This window comes from Aotus nancymaae, unplaced genomic scaffold, assembly GCF_030222135.1.
Source record: "Aotus nancymaae isolate 86718 unplaced genomic scaffold, 86718_ANA_hifiasm-v0.15.2.pri h1tg000002l, whole genome shotgun sequence".
In the NCBI taxonomy this organism is placed as follows: domain Eukaryota; kingdom Metazoa; phylum Chordata; class Mammalia; order Primates; family Aotidae; genus Aotus; species Aotus nancymaae.
Window position 1 is genome coordinate 50,858,439 of NW_026988413.1, and position 18,193 is coordinate 50,876,631.

The 18,193-nt window shown below is 35.8% G+C and overlaps 1 protein-coding gene across 1 annotated transcript in view; it reads left to right on the forward strand.

Moving 5' to 3' along the window:
* The window catches only part of COG5 (component of oligomeric golgi complex 5), a 364,197-nt gene that overhangs the window by 152,611 nt on the left and 193,393 nt on the right, over positions 1-18,193 (forward strand). The window contains exon 7 of the mRNA XM_064374523.1: positions 13,692-13,822. Coding sequence (XP_064230593.1) covers positions 13,692-13,822 — 131 coding nt within the window. The remainder of the gene's footprint in view (positions 1-13,691; positions 13,823-18,193) is intronic.

Consider the following 18,193-nt stretch of genomic DNA (forward strand, 5'->3'; position numbering starts at 1 on the left):
CATTCTAACTAGGTCTCTGAGGAGATGTCCAACTTGTTGATTCCCAGCACCAAAATCTGAGCAATCCACTGCACCAGCCAAAACAGCGGTGTTAAGATTGATGGTGCTTTTCTGCCCGGGAATTTCCGGACTCTGCACCAAGAACTGGCGCGCTAAGGCGCCAGCAAAACCACCGCGCCGGCCACAAGAGTCGCCCTGGCGACCTGTGGGGCTCCTCCGCTGGGAATCTCTTGGTCCGTGAGCAACAAATATTCGTCTGAAAGTGTAGCATCCTCTCGTTCTCTGTGCTTTCAGTGGGAACTACGAGCCCGAGCTGCTAGTAATCAGCCATCTTGGATCTCTCTCTCACATCTCTGCTTTTGAAAGAAAAATTTTTTTTAATTGTACTTTAGGTTCTAGGGTACATGTACAGATCATGTAGGATTGTTGCATAGGTACATACATGGCAAGGTGGTTTGCTGCCTCCATATCCCTGTCGCCTATATCTGGCATTTCTCTCCATGTTATCTCTCCCCAACCTCCCCACCCTCTGCTGTCCCTTCCCTAGCCACCCCACCAACAGACTCCAGTGTGTGATGCTCCCCCACCATGTCCCTGTGTGTTCTCATTGTTCAACACCCGCCCATGACTGAGAACATATAGTGTTTGATTTTCTGTTCTTGTGTCAGTTTGCCGACAGTTTCCAGATTCATCCATGTCTCTACAAAGGATACGAACTCATCATTTTTTATGGCTGCACAGTATTCCATGGTGTATATGTGCCACATTTTTCTTGCCCAGTCTATCATTGATGGGCATGTCAGTTGGTTTCAGGTCTTTGCTATTGTAAATAGTGCTACAGTGAACATACATGTGCATGTGTCTTTATAATAGAACGATTTATAATCCTTTGGGTATATATCCAGCAATGGGATTGCTGGGTCAAATGGAATTTCTATTTCTAGATCCTTGAGAAATTGCCACACTGTCTTCCACAATGGTTGAACTAATTTACACTTCCATCAACAGTGTAAAAGAGTTCCTATTTCTCCACATCCTCTCCAGCATCTGTTGTCTCCAGATTTTTTGATGATTATCATTCTAACTAGCGTGAGATGATATATCAGTCTGATTTTGATTTGCATTTCTCTAATAACCAGTAATGATGAGCATTTTTTCATATGTTTGTTGGCCTCATACGTCTTCTTTTCAAAAGTGTCTGTTCATATCCTTCGCCCAGTTTTGAATGGGTTTGTATTTTTCTTGTAAATCTGTTTTAGTTCTTCGTAGATTCAGGATATTAGCACCTTAAACTTCATATGGAACCAAAAGAGAGCCCACGTAGCCAAGACAATCATAAGCAAAAAGAACAAAGCTGTAGGCATCACACTACCTGACTTCAAACTATACTACAAGGCTACAGTAATCAAAACATCATGGTACTGGTATCAAAACAGAGATATAGACCAATGGAACAGAACAGAGGCCTCAGAGGCAATGCCACACATCTACAACCATCTGATCTTTGACAAATCTGACAAAAACAAGCAATGGGAAAGGATTCCCTGTTTAATAAATGGTGTTGGGAAGACTGGCTAGCCATGTACAGAAAGCAGAAACTGGACCCCTTCCTGACCCCTTACACTAAAATTAACTCCAGGTGGATTAAAAGTTTAAACATAAGACCTAACACCATAAAAACCCTAGAAGAAAACCTAGGCAATACCATTCAGGACATAGGCGTAGGCAAGGACTTCATGACTAAAACACCAAAAGTACTGGCAACAAAAGCCAAAATAGACAAATGGGATCTAATTAAATCCTGAGTCTGTATGGCAAAAGAAACAATCAGCATGAACTGGCAACCAACAGAATGGGAAAAAAATTTTGCAATCTACCCATCTGACAAGGAAATTATTTCGTGGGGTTTTTTTTTGGTAGTATCTTTGATTTTTGGATAAAGGTAATCAGATTTGCTAGTGTTTTGAAGATTTTTGTGTCTTTCTCTTGAAGGATAATGTTCTGTAGCATTATTTTTTTTCCCTAGTTTTGGAAAGTGTTCCCTCTCTCATTGTGTAGAATTGATTTCTTTTTTTGTTGATAATGAAAATATCTGGGCCTTTCGATTTCTTATTCAGAATGTTTTAAACTACAAATTCAGTTTCCTTAATCATTATAGATAAACTCAGATAATCTCATATGAGCTCTGGTCGTTTTGCTAAGTTGTTCAGCTATTCATAGTATTCCACTATGATATGCCTGTGAGGTCCATAGTGATAATCATCTTTTTAATTCCTGGTATTGATAATTTGTTTTCCTCCTTTTCCTCTTTGTTGGTATTACTAGGAGAGTACAGATTTTATTGATGGTTTCAAAGAGTCAACTTTTGGTTTGATTGAGTTTTCTCTGTTTTTCTGTTTTCAATTTCATTGATTTTTTTCTTTATTCTTTTCTTATTTGGGGTTTATTTTACCTTTTGGTTTTTTTTTAGTTTCTTGAGGCAACAGTTTGTATTATTGATTTGAGACCTTTTTCTAATAACAAATGTTTTCTTCTAAAAACACATTTAATGTTATCAAATTCCTTCTTAACTGCTGTTTTGGTTGCATCTCACAGATTTTGATTTTGTATTTTCATTTTCACTCAATTTAAAATTTAAGAGAAATTTCTCAGAGTTCTTTGTGATCCCTTGATTATTTAAAAATGTAGTCGTTTTCAAGGTTTGGAAAATTTTCTAATTTGATTCCACTGTGATCAAAGAACATATCTTTTTTTTTTTTTTTTTGAGATGGAGTTTTGCTCTGTTGCCCAAGCTGGAGTACAGTTGCAAGATCTCAGCTCACTGCAACCTCCACCTCCTGGATTCAAGAGATTCTCCTGCTTCAGCCTCTTGAGTAGCTGGGATTACAGGCACCCACCAACACTCCCAGCTAATTTTTGTATTTTTGTAGAGACGGAGTTTCTTTTTTCTTTTTCTGAGATGGAGTTTTGCTTTTGTTGCCCAGGCTGCAGTGCAATGGTGCAATCTCAGCTCACTGCAACTTCCACCTCCTAGGTTCAAGTGATTCTACTGCCTTAACCTCCCGACTAAATGGGACTACAGGCATGTGGCACCATGCCCAGCTAATTCTGTATTTTTAGTAGAGATGGGGTTTCTCCATGTTGGTCAGGCTGGTCTTAAACTCCCAACTTCAGGTGATTGACCCAGCTCGGCCTCCCAAAGTGCTGGGATTATAGGCATGAGCCACCGTGCCTGGCCTAGAGATAGGGTTTCACCATATTGGCTGGGCTGGTCTTGAACTCGTGACCTCAAGTAGTCCTGCCTGCCTTGGCCTCCCAAAGCGCTGGGGTTACAGGCATGAGCCACTGTGCCTGGCCAAATAACATACTTTGTATTATTTCAGTTCTTTTACATTTGTAAGGTTTGCTTTGTGACCCAGAACAAGGTCTATATTGGACAATGGACATGTGTAGTTGAACAGAATTGGTATTTTGTTTTTGCTGGGTGGAGCGCTCTGTAGATGTCAGTTAGATCCTTAGTTTATGGTGGTGGTCATTGTTTCTATATCCCTGCTGATTTTACCTAGGGCATCTAAGGAGAGATATTGACTGTTATTTCTAGCTAGGTACTGATTGGAAGGTAGGCATTAAATAAAGCACCTGAAATATGTTGCTGTTGACGATGAGGGGACCAGGTTTTGTTTAAATTCATGTTTTTAAACTATAATGTCATTTCAATAGTACCACAGTTAGAAAGTCAGGAAAAAAGGAATAATGGTGCCTAGGGGAACAGATAGAAAATATATTTTCTTGAGCAATTTTGTGTGCTAACCAAAACAGACTCAGAATGAGACTTAGGAAAGGAAAACTACTTCTCATTTTTAACAGTAAGATATTTTCATTCCCCCCTTTGTGAGAGACAGAAAAAAGAAGTAAGACTTTTGATTCTAAATTTCCATGAATCTTTGGAGAACAAGAAAGATCAACATGCCCTGAGAAGTGCTTTGTACTTGAAATAAAAAGATTCAGCTAAAGGAGTTTACTTAAGACTGAGGCTTTTCTGGGCATAGTTTATGTGATGGTATCAACTAAGAACTAGTTAGAAAAATAAAAATTTTAACCTGTGTTTGTTTTCCGTAATAACTGAACTCCTTATGATTATCTCTGCATTTTCTTCAGGATCCCTCTTCTCCCTATCCCCATCAAAAGAATACCCCATTATGAAAATAATAACTAATAATAACTTATATATAGTTGTTTATGGTTTACAAAGCGTACTTCATGCATCTTACCTCATTTGATCCATACACCCTACTTGGTTAGCAACACAGGTTTTTAAATCTTCACTTTTGGAGTCTGAGAAAAGTTTAATGATTTTTTTCAGGTCATAAAATTGAGCATAATTAAAGCATAGGTGTTATCATTCCTAGTTCTGTATTCTTTATGTCATATAATACTTTGCCTCTGAAAAGACGTACCTGTATTCTCTAAAATTTTAGTAAGAAATGACTTTTAATTAAAATATATTTTCACATATTTTACAGATGTTTCAGTGAATCGTATTTTATGTAAAGATTAATTTCAAAGGTTATTCGAAAGGTTTAATAGGTTTTCAAATATAGACTTATGTTTATCCTATTATATGAACTGATTATTCAATAGCCTTAGGTTATCTTCCCATTAAAAACTGTAAATTCTTGGCCGAGCACAGTGGCTCACACCTGTAATCCCAGAGGCTGAGGTGGGAGGATCACCCGAGGTCAGGAGTTTGAGACCAGCCTGGCCAACATAGTAAAACCCTGTCTCTACTAAAAATACAAAAATTAGCTGGACATGGTGGTGGGCACCTGTAATCCCAGCTTCTCAGTAGGCTGAGACAGGAGAATCTCTTGAACCTAGGAGGCAGAGCAACAAGAGTGAAGTTTGTCTCAAAAAACAACAACAAAAAAAAAAACCCTATAAATTATTTATGTATTTTTGATGATAATGCCTTTATCTGTTTCATTTGTTACACATACTTCCTCCATTCTCTTTTTCTTTTGATTTTACTTTTACTATTAGAAAAAAAAAAATAGATAATTAGTGGTGAATTTTTTTTGTAATTCATTCATTTTTTAAAGGCTAAGAAATTACTTTCTTTAGTTGGAATAAACATTGTATTCATCAAATATTTTCAATTATTGGTTTCATATATTTTAAGCAGCTTTATAATAATTTTTCTCTTTGTCTAATTATATTTAGGTTATCGCATATTAAAATCTTACATATTTTAAGCCCACGTTGTTATGTTCTCTGTTCTCTATAAGCCATTTGCGCTTTCATACAAATATGATTTAAAAATTTTTGCCTTACAATTTTATTTTATTGTGTTTTCAATTATATTACACCTTATTAGCAGTGCTCTGCAATTGTACATGAAAAATTGTTTTTAAAATTTTTTTCCTCAAAGACATGTTTCATCATCAGATTTAGGACATCTAGTTAAATATTAAAGTATTCCAATATAGGCAGGCAGATCACCTGAGCTCAGAAGTTCAAGACCAACCTGGCCAACATGGTGAAACCCTGTCTCTACTAAAAATAAAAAAGTTAGCCGGACATGCTTGTGTGCACCTGTAATCCCGTCTACTCAGGAGGCTGAGGCAGGAGAATCACTTGAACCCCGGAGGCGGAGATTGCAGTGAGCTGAGATTGTGCTGCTGCACTCCAGCCAGGGTGACAGAGTCAGACTCCATCTCAAACAAAACAAAACAAAAAATAAGAAAAAAATAAACTATTTGCATCTATAATAATGAAAGGAAAATCAAATGTATAAATGTATATGTAGTTGTCCTTGGAGTTTTGGATGACTTTTTCTCTAACTTCTGTGTTCTCTAACTTTCTATGTTCTCATGGCTTCTTTAATGAAGCCAGGACTTTGTATGTTTTTGTGTCTGTGTGTGGCTGTATCTTTAAAGTAGTTTTTTAAAAGTGCTTCTGAAACATTACTCTCTTTGACTTCTGGAACATTATTCAGTATGTGGAAAGCAGAAATCTCATTTTTGATTGGATAAATTAGTTCTGTCAATATTATAACTGTATAACACTCATGTTGTTTGGTATTATTATTTAATGGTCATTTGTTTTATTTTGTCTTAAATTTGTTATTTATCTCAGTATTCTCTAGTAGCTGTGTTCTTTTTACAATATCTGATATGATAGTAGCCAAGAAGATTGATGCTTCAGAAAGAGTTCAAATGTGGTTGTTGTGATAAGCCTTAATCTTTGCAATACCATTTATTTTCATTTCAAAGGTACAATATTTATTGAATGGATCAAAAAAGGCATCTTTGTTCTCCAGATTACTGTTTATCAATCTTCTAGATAACCCTCTATAAACTATAGTTTTATATTTTGATATTTACTTTTGTAAAAGACAGACTTTAGTCTGAATTTCTTAGGCAGGGATGTGGTGAAGAATCAAGTGTGTGGAGCTTTATTTACTTATTTATTTTTATTATACTTTGAGTTCTGGGGTACATCTGCAGAACGTGCAGGTTTGTTACATAGGTATACATGTACCATGGTGGTTTGCTCCATCCATCACCCCGTCATCTACATTAGGTATTTCTCCTAATGCTGTCCCTCCCTTATTCCCCGACTCCCTGCTATCCCTCCCCTAGTCCACCACCCCCTGACAGGCCCCAGTGTGTGATGTTCCCCTTCCTGTGTCCATGTGTTCTCACTGTTCAACACCCACTTATAGGTGAGAACATGCAGTGTTTGGTTTTCTATTCTTGTGTCAGTTTGCTGAGAATGATGGTTTCCAGGTCCATCTATGTCCCTAAAAAGAACATGAACCCATCCTTTTTTATGGCAGCATAATATTCCATGGTGTATATGTGCCACATTTTCTTATCCAGTCTATCATTGATGGGCATTTGGGTTGGTTCCGAGTCTTTGCTATTGTGAACAGTGCCAGAATAAACATACATGTTCATGGTTTTTTTGTAATAGAATAATTTGTAATCCTTTGGGCATATACCTAGTAATGGGATTGCTGGATCAAGTGGTATTTCTCTTCTAGATCTTTTGAGGAATCGCCACACTGTCTTCCACAGTATTTGATCTAATTTACATTCCCATCAGCAGTATAAAAGCATTCCTATTTCTCCGCATCCTCTCTAGATCTGTTGTCTCCTGATTTTTTAATGATTGCCATTCTAACTGGCGTGCTATGGTATCTCAATGTGGTTTTTATTTGCATTTCTCTAATGACCAGTGATGATCAGCTTTTTTTCATGTGTTCGTTGGCTGCATAAATGTCTTCTTTTGAGAAGTATCTGTTCATATCCTTCACCCAGTTTTTGATGGGGCTGTTTGTTTTTTTCTTGTAAATTTGTTTAAGTCGGCTGGGCATGGTGGCTCACACCTGTAATCCCAGCACTTTGGGAGGCCGAGGCGGGCAGATCATGAGGTGAAGAGATCGAGACCATCCTGGGTAACATGGTGAAACCCCTGTCTCTACTAACAAATACAAAAATTAGCTGAGCGTGGTGGCGTGTGCCTGTAGTCAGTCCCAGCTACTCGGGTGGCTGAGGCAGGAGAATTGCTTGAACCCAGGAGGCAGAGATTGTAGTGAGCCGAGATTGTGCCACTGCACTCCAGCCTGGTGCCTGCCAACAGAGCAAGACTCTGTCTTAAAAAAAAAAAAAAAAGAAAAAAAATTTGTTTAAGTTCTTCGTAGATTCTGGTTATTAGCCCTTTATCTGATGGGTAGATTGCAAATTTTTTTTCCATTCTCTTGGTTGCCAGTTCACTGTATTGATAGTTTCTTTTGCTGTGCAGAAGCTCTTTAGTTTAATTAGATCCCATTTGTCAATTTTGGCTTTTGTTGCCATTGCTTTTGACGTTTTAGTCATAAAGTCCTTGCCTGTGCCTATGTCCTGAATGGTATTGCCTAGGTTTTCTTCTAGGGTTTTTATGGTGTTAGGTCTTACGTTTAAATTTTTAATCCATCTGGAGTTAATTTCTGTGTAAAGTATAAGGAAGGGATCCAGTTTCAGCTTTCTGCTTATGGCTAGCCAGTTTTCCCAACACTATTTATTAAGTAGGGAATCCTTTCCCCCTTGCTTGTTTTTGTCAGGTTTGTCAAAGATCAGAAGGTTGCAGATGTGTGGCATTATTTCTGAGGCCTCTGTTCTGTTCCATTGGTCTAATCACTGTTTTGGTTCCAGTACCCTGCTGTTTTGATTACTGTAGCCTTGTAGTAGAGTTTGAAGTTAGGTAGCATGATGCCTATGTGTTGAGCTTTTTAGATAATATAATTTTTTTTTTTTTTTTTTTTTGAGACGGAGTTTCGCTCTTGTTACCCAGGCTGGAGTGCAATGATGCGATCTCGGTTCACCGCAACCTTCGCCTCCTGGGTTCAGGCAATTCTTCTGCCTCAGCATCCCGAGTAGCTGGGATTACAGGCACGCGCCACCATGCCCAGCTAATTTTTTGTATTTTTAGTAGAGACGGGGTTTCACCATGTTCACCAGGATGGTCTCGATCTCTTGACCTTGTGATCCACCCGCCTCGGCCTCCCAAAGTGCTGGGATTACAGGTGTGAGCCACCGCGCCCGGCGATAATATAATTTTATGATTGTGTTCTGAGAATGGCCTCTAATAATATGTAAATAAATAGCTTAAAAATTAACAGACTGGGAAAATACTCATAGCAAATATTATAGGCAAATTTTGAATATTATTATATAATTAATACTAAGTGATTTAAGAAAAAAAGCAAAAATTACATAGACATTCTCAACAGGAAATATAGTTAGTAAACCGTATTCAGCTTTATAACTTAAAAAATCAGGCTATCAATAAGAACATATTTCTTATAGAAGCATATAAAATATTCAAAAAGGTGGTGCTATCCAGTGCTATATGTGGTTAAATTATTCCCATAGATTATTGGAAAAAACATAGAAAGTGGTATAGCCATTTTGAAAAGTAGTTTGATAATTTGTATCAAGAAGCTTATGTGTTACTTTGATCCAATAATTCTTTGATTCTTTCCCAAGAAAATAATTCTTGATATTGAAAATATGTATAAATATGTTTAAAGTAGTCATTTATGATAACAAATATTCCTTAAACTGAAAGTTAAGTAAATTTTGGTCATTAATTTGATGCAATATTGGGTGCTGTCAAAAACTGATATTTTTATAAGATTTTTCTCAGGGTAGGTGAATGCATGTAACGTTAAGTTAATAAAGAAGACATTGCAAATAAATGTAACTAAAAATAAAAAAAAGAGCAAAACAACTCATGGGTAGAATTTTAAAAGGACAGATTTTAAAAGAATCTAGTAGACATTTACTTTTAAGCTCAATCAGGGTTTTAAGTATTTTAGAAATATCTGAAGGTTGCTTGTAATTTTTTCTGAGACATATATTTGTATGGTGCTCTTTATAAAGTTGGTGTGTAGGAGGGAGCCACATTTGTTGGTGACTGTAGGCAGCTGCCCAGACCCTGTATATTGGTGTTTCCTTTCTCTGCTCTTTCTCACATAAATATCCAGGAGGAGGGTATATACTATTTTTCTGTTTGAGAATTTGGAGATTCATAAATTTCTGAGACATAACCTTGCAAATTCCAGTGCTTCACTGGCTAGTGGTTGCCACTGTGTTACGGGGTTATATAATTTCCTCTCTTTTTAATATTTCTCTGACTTCTGAACTATCTTTAATGAACATGGTATTATCTTAAAAGCCTTTATCCTTTTGGCAGTTAATAATCTTTGCAGTAAACTCTTCTTCCTGAGGTAATATATTCTGCTTTTCCTGTAATGTCCTATCTGCTGTTAATCCCATCCAGACATTATACATTTTAACTCTAGAAGTTTGATTTGTCTTACTTTATTATCCATGTCTATTTGACATGGTCAGTCTTTTTTGGCGGGAGAACATATGAAATATTATTATAGTAACTGTTGTAAAGTCCTTGTCTAAAAATGCTATATTCTGTGCCATTGGTTCATACTTATTATTTAGTGGGAAAATATAAAAATGCAAAAACACATTTTTAACATGTATAAGCTATAATCCTCCCCACTAAATTTAAGAATTATAGTATTAGAATAACGTTGTATGTATCTGCTATCTCTGCTAATTTTTCTAAATATTGTTAATGTTTATATCCTAAATAATATATCATTTAGTCTTACATTTCTCAGTATGAATTACCTTTTGCTGTGTGTTTTCTAAAACTTGTTCTTTTTCCTTAACATTATGTCATTAAGATTCATTGTTATTGATACATATACGATATGTACACATCTGTCGTTTATTTTTAATCCTCTATAGTAGTACTTGAATATATTACAAAAATTTTTTTCTTTTGTTTGTGGTTATATGGGTTTTCAGCTTTGTTTTTAACAGTGCTACTGTGAACATTCTTGTACATGTCTTCTGATACACACGTATAAAAACATCTCTGGATTATGTGCTTAGGAATGGAATATTTTGGTCCTGAGGGGTATACATGTGAAACCTTATTAGATAGTCCCATATTGTTTTCCAAACTAGTTTTTACTAATTTACAATGTTGCTCTTTTTATATATATACACACATATTTGCATACATGTGTGTATATATAAATATACATATACACATACACATATATACATTTGTCCATACAATACGTATATCCGTACATATGTATGTTACTGTTGCAGTTGACACTGTAATAAATGCCTTCCTGCTCAAATATATTCACCTTTTTCTTCTTTTTTAAGATTACTATTTATCCTCAGAAGCAGAATCATTGATTTAGAGGATGTATTTTCTAGTAGGCTGACCACCTTATTTTAATTTTGGTATTATTTGTCTTGACTTCTATTTACTTTTTAAAATTTAGTTTTATTATGAAAGTTATACATGAACAATATATCCAAATAGTTCTACAAGATTTGTTATTTAAAAATGGCAATGCTCTCCCCTCTTCGTGGCCTCATTTACTGCTTCTCAGAGGCAAACTTTTCATTCTTTTTCAGCTGATTGTTGTAGTATTTGCCTCCATATCTGTAAATAACCTGCTTGTATTTCCATTTTTTAATTTTTAACTTCTTTGACTCCCCATTATGGAGCATGTAGATTTACCCTCCTCATTACTTCCAACTTCTAGCACCAACCCAGTTTTACATGTGCATTCCTCACTCATATAGTTTCTTCTAAATAAATACTTTAGTGCTAACATTATTATGAAACATAAATGCATAGCTGAATTATTTAGCAATCGTTACACTTCTTTTTATTTTCTTTTAAACAAAGGAGGAGGCTAGTAAAAGAAGGGACATTGGGCTAGGCCTGGTGGCTCATGCCTATAATTCCAGCACTTTGGGAGGCCAAGGTGGGTGGATCATGAGGTCAGGAGATTAAGACCATCCTGGCCAACATGATGAAACCCGTGTCTCTATTAAAATACAAAATAATTAGCTGGGTATGGTGGTGTGCACCTGTAGTCTCAGCTGCTAAGGAGGCTGAGGCAGGGGAATTGCCTGAACCCAGGTTGCAGTGAGCTGATATCGTGCTCCTGCACTCCAGCCTGGTGACAGAGCAAGACTCTGTCTCAAAAAAAAAAAAAAAAAGACAGTGAGGATTTTGGAATCAATAAAGAGATTTTTCTATTGCAAAATAGTAAAATATGTTAGTTAGCATTAAGTCAGAGATTCCTGAATGGAAGGGCAACTATGATAAACTAGAATAAAGTAATAACCTATAATATACCAGAACGTTATTCTGGTAGACATGTGTATTATTGACTAGGATATTGAAAGCCTAGTAAAATGAGTGGTATGCTTGAATTCCTTTTTATCTAATCTAGTAGATTAATTTTTTTCTCATGTTACATAAACCAAGAGATAACTAATATCATTTCTTTTCCACTAAAAGCACTCGTCTCAAAGTTTTCTCTTCAGGACGTGATAAATATATTACATTCAAATAGAGCAATTTCATTTCTTGCTACATCATTGTGGTATATGAAGGGATTCAACAGATATTTGTATTAAGTGACTAGGAAGTTAATTCTGGCTGTGCACTCCACATTTTTTAAAGTTTAATTGTTATGATGTGAGTAATACTGCCGTATTTCAAAGCTTGGCATTATATATATTTTTAAACATTTACATATTTTTAAAAGTTAAACTAGTTATTTAATACTTTCATTGTTCTAACCTGGGCAAATTTTATGAATAGTTTTATCTGATAGGATACTTATATCTTTACCCATTCATTGATCAAATTGGAGGAATACTGTCACTTTGAATATAAGCTCTCTTCTTTCTGAGGCTCTTCAGATTGGCCTGGAATCATCTACTCAAAAGATTGTGGTCAGAAAGACCAAGATTTAAATTCTGCTTTGCTGGTTATTAGTCAAGGAAGTTTGTTCAGATTACTGAAATTCTTTGGATTTTAGTATCTCCATCTAAGTATGATGATGTTTCTATAGCAAGATTGTTTAGAAAATTACAAATAACAGATGCATTAAAATGATATACACCTTGTGTGTAGCTTAACATAGTCTACCAGTTACATCTTCAAAAATGTTAGTTATTTTTATTAGAATCATCATCATCATTTTGTTCTTAGCTCCAGTCTCTAGATGTGCTTGACAAAGGGCAGATGTAAAAAGACTTGCAACACTGATAGTGATTCTATGCATGCATCATATAAATGAGCGGGGAAATTTTAGTATCATAATCCCTCTGTTCTTCTGTGGTTGGGGGGCAGATGCTGGGGTTGTTACTGCATATTCATTCTCTCTCTCTCTCTCTCTCTCTCTCTCTCTCTCTGTGTGTGTGTGTGTGTGTGTGTGTGTGTGTGTGTGTGTGTGTTTCCCCCTGTTGCTGCATGTCTCTTACTGAAAAGCAGGTTTATGGACTAATTAGTAAGTAAAATAATACAGGCCTTTCTCCCTCCTGGCTGCTGGAGCCCTTTCACACATCTAGCATGTTGTTTGTTTACTTCTTAAAGTGAGTGATTGTAAATATGACTTGGATAACTGGGGAGATGGAAGCTGGTGGTGGTTATATAATGTGATGAGGGCCATTTATTTTGCTTTTAAAAAATACTGGGGCCCAGCTACTCAAGAGGTCAAGATGGGAGGATCACTTGAGGCCATGAGTTTGAGACCAGCCTGAACTACATAGTGAGACACGATCTCATAAATAAAAATAGTTGGGCATGATGGCAGGTACTATAGTACCAGCTGCTTCGGAGGCTGAGGTGGGAGGACTACTTGAGCCCAGGAATTTGAGACTGCAGTGAAAGATAATCACATGTGTGACTAGCCACTGCACTGGGTAGTATATTGAGACTCCCACATCTCTTAAAAAAACAACAAAAAACTGTACTTGCATCTTTAGAATTTTCCTAAAATATATGAGGATATATTTTTACTTTAAAATACTAAATTTGACACTTTCTAATGTGATCTCTTCACATTTCCTTAAACTTGTGATAATCATAATCATCATTTCTAGTCTTGCCTTATCAAATCTGTCTTATTTGGAGCATTTAACTCCAGAAATTACTTATTAAGTAGAAAATATTTGGGAAACTGTATTTTTTAAAATATACATTTTGTAAGGCAACCCAGTTCAATAGCTGTTTTTGTTTTGAGACCTTGATATTTATTCAGTATTGAAATATTTGAATGTGTGTGTTTTTGTTTTAAACAGATTATCTTTCTCAAGGAATAGACCTTTCTGGAATCGAGGTGATAGAAAATGATCTACTTTTTATTGCAAGAGCCCGACTTGAAGTGGAAAATCAAGCTAAGCGCCTACTAGAGCAGGGTTTGGAGACTCAGGTAATAAAAACAAGACTTTTTAAATGTGAAAATGTGTTATAATACAGGTGAACATTTGACTTTGAGTTCAAAAAAGTATAATATATGTCTTTATCACTGAGAAAGTATGTCTAAAATTTAAATAAGAGAGTAGGGCATAGTTAAGGGAAATTTTAATATACATATTTAATAAACATTTAATATATTTAATTTTAAACATTTATTAAATAGGTTAAAGTTAGTATTTAACATATATTAGCATATTTAATACATGTTTAATATATTTACTATATTAAATTTTAATAAATATATTAAATTTTAATAAACATTTACTGTATGTTTAATATATTAAACCTAATGTTTCTGATGTATAATGTAGATAACATGAAATATATTTTATATAATGTATATATAGAGATAGCTAGTTGACCATGCCTGTTTTGTCTAAAGCACTGTTCCTTATTTAAGCCTTTCAGCAACCCAGTATAATTGGTATTGTTGTTAATTTTATTTTACAGTTGAAGAAACAGAGAAATAAGTTGTTGAAAATCACATAGCTAATAAATTATATAGTTTGGATTCAAACTGAATCACTCTAGACCCAGAACTCTGCACTCTTAATCACTGTCCCATAATTTAAAAAATTTTTTTGACTTCACATCTACTAGCCCAAACTTCCATTCTATTTTAGTATCTTTCCCCCATTATCACCTTGAATATTGTCGTTTAGCATTTGGCCTAAGACTCCGGTGTCTCTTCCTTTGATGGTAGATTCCTATTTTTTCTGCCCTCTCACTCCCTTGTTCCTGTTATAACTCATGCTTCTTTTATTAATCTAAAATATCAATCTCTTGGCTGGGCACGGTGACTCACGCCTATAATCCCAGCACTTTGGGAGGCTGAGATGGGTAGATCACCTGAGGTTGGGAGTTTGAGAACAGCCTGACCAACATGGAGAAATCCTGTCTCTACTAAAAATACAAAATTCGCTGGATATATTTATGCGTGCCTATAATTCCAGCTACTCAGGAGGCTGAGGCAGGAAAATTACTTGAACCTGGGATGTGGAGGTTGCAGTGAGCTGAGATCACACCATTGCATTCTATCCTGGGCAACAAAAACAAAACTGTATCTCAAAAAAGAAAAGAAAAGAAAAGAAAAACCATCAACCTCATAACTCATCTAGAGCATAAATGCCTTTACTACTAGATAGTTTTCTACTCTGTCAGTCTCATGTCTGTGACTCTAGTTAGAGCCTCTTCTCTGGCTCTACTTATTTTTTTATATTAAATTGATCAAGGATGTGTCTCTTCAACTATTCTATTAATTAGTGATTCTCAAACTTCAGCATGCATCAGAATTGATGGGAGGACTTGTTAAAACACAGACAGCTGAGCCCAACACCCAGAATTTTTGATTCAGTAAATCTGGTACCAAGAACCATTGCTTTTGATGATACCGTCAAATGCTTTCAGCCTTACCTTTCTACCACTCCTGCACAGCAAAATGCCATCTGTGGACCATGTAACGTTTATCCCTATTTCGCTTCTATACCTAGGCTTTTCAGTGCTGTTTAAAAACAAAACCAAAACAAACAGAACACAGACCACTGTAATATTGATGTAACTAAAATTTATGTTTTCTGACATGCATCTGGGCTCCAATTACTTTTTTATGCCTAGTTCCCTCTTCTGTTTCAGAGATGGTTGTTTCATATTTTCTTTATTCACTATAAACCTCCAATCCCTTCTCCCTTATTGTCATGAGATATCCTTGTTACACTCCTTACAAAGAAAATCAAGGTCACAAGGCATGCATGTTTTCGACTTCATGCCATGTTCATTCTTAAAGATGCAAGTCCTTCAGATCTCTACCCTTCCTATTTCAGGCTAATTCCACACCATCATTTTTGCCTTACTTCTGTACTTTGTTCTTTGGCTCATCTGAATCTTCAACCTTTTCATTTTTATTAGCAGCAAACAACAATACTGATATTTCTCCCACTTAAAAGGAAAAAGAAATCTTCAATTTTAACAGTTTACTAGTTTTATTTTGTAACTATTTCCTAGTCTATTTATCTCACAGTTAAACTATTTGAAAGAACAGGCTGCTCTTTACTGTCTCCTTTTCTTGAATTCTCATATAGTCCCCAGTCTACACTATTGTGACTTCTAACATGACTTCTTCAATAAATCTACTTTCAGGGAGGTCGCCAGTGACCTCCCAGTTTCCCAAAAGACTTTCATTTTATTTTATTTTGTTTTTTTTTTTTTTGCTTTTCTCAAATTTTTGACATTGGTAACCATTTCGACTTCTTGACACCTTCTTCTTAGTTTCTCTATCTCAGTCGCTCCTGTTTTTTTTCTTTTTCTCCTGGCATTGCTTTTTGGTTTCTTCACAGTTGTAACAATTTCTGCTTGCTTCCTTATTCTTTGTGTTTTCTATATCTGTTCGACTACTTTTTATTCTAAATGCTTTTCCTTGATAATCTCATATATTCCCATTTGCTGATAACTTTAAAATCTCCATCTACATTCAGGATCTCTCTTGTAAAGACTAAATCTTTATAGCTACCTGCCCTGCCTGCAGGATGCTTGTATTAGCTAAAGTTTGTTTATAGAGAACAGAACCTACTTTAGGAAGTTTTAGTAAATAGGGATTTATTTTCTAGGATATGCTTGGGAGGACTCAAGAAAAAGACCATAATCTGAGCTTCTCAGAACTACTGAATGCAGAATTGGGCAACTTGGGCAGGTATTGCTTCCTCCATGTCAGCAAACTGCCTACTGGTGTTTTGTATGACCTTCAATGGATTTGATAGCTTCAGAGCCATATTTCCTCTGACAGGATCTAGATGAGCAAAATGGATGTCCTCTGTTCTGCCTTTTGTCACTCATAATGCTAGGGACTGTACACTAGGCCCCATTAGAACCAATAGAGGGAATCCAAACACCTCTATTACCAAGCTTGGCAGGGAAAACAACAGAAGTAGGAAAAGTATTGCCTCTGCCATCTAAATGTCACACGAGTGCTTATGGTTAACAGAACGTTAGTCATATCTGGACCCTTTTACAGCAAACACATACTAAAAGTAAGCCAGAATGTATATTGAGCAAGCTTATTCTTAGTATCATCCACATTATTCCAGGAGACCATCACAGTGACTCTGTAACTCAGAATATTAAAAAACAGAGTTGTCAAATATATCTTCTCTTGTGTTCATTAGCTACTATGGAGCACCACTATTCAACTGGGAAACTTGGAAGTCAGCTCATCTAAGGACCAGCAAACTTTCTGCAAAGAGATAGATAGTAGATCGTTTAGACTTTGTAGGCTATTTAGTTTCAGTTTTTACTACTGAACTCTGCTGTTGTAGCAGGAAAACAGCCATAGACAATATGTAAATGCTTGGTTGTGTTCCATTAACACTCTATTAACAAAAATAAGCAATGAACCAGATTTGTCCCATGAGCATAGTTTGTTGACTCCTGGTGTAATCTGATTGTTTGTGTATTCTTGTTTCATACCCTTAGCTTTCTTATCCCGATTACTGTATTAGTCTTCTGTTAGTGTCTGATTTCCATTTAATATTCATACTGCTTCCACAGTGATCTTGATGTAAGGGATATCTAATCATGTTCATTTACTACTTAAAATTCTTCAACAATTTTGCTTATTATAAATCTCAAACTATAACCCCCTCTGCTTCTTGCCATCTTGCTACATCTTCAAGTGACACTTATGGCTGTCCCTTGGTTCCCTGAACATACCAGGTTTGTTCAGCCTCTGTGGTTTGTTAAATATTCTTTGAACACACTTACTGGTCTAATTTACCTGGCTATTTGTTTTGTATTCATTCTTTACCCAACTTTGTCCTCCTTTACTTCCCCCAAAAAGCCTTTCCTGATCTGCCAATATTAACATTCTGGTTCACTTCATGGAATTTACTGTATTTCTTATGTATCAGTTGATATTTGTGTTTGTAACATCTCTTTCTGAGTTTAGTTGTGCGTGTCTGTCTTCCTCAGACCTGGGTGTCTCACAAAGTCAGGTTTTGGGTTTGCAGAGTTGAGAGAATTAAACTCTTAATAATCATGTCACAGATATAAGGCTTCTTGAGAAGCAGGCTATAGTATTGGAAAGAGCCTGTGTTGGAGTTAGTGCCTTTTCTTGAGAGCAACAAGACAGAGGTGTCATCTAGCTGTGTCAGCAGGCAATTTAGGAATTAAGAACAAAAGGAACCATTGTTCAGTCTCTGTTCTTTGTCAGACTCTGTGTTAGTCACTTTACATTTGTTATCTCAATTACAGTAACAGATCTGTGAAGATGATGTAATTACCCACTTTCTATATGGTTAAGGAAACAAAGAGATGGAAAGGTTAGGAAATTAAC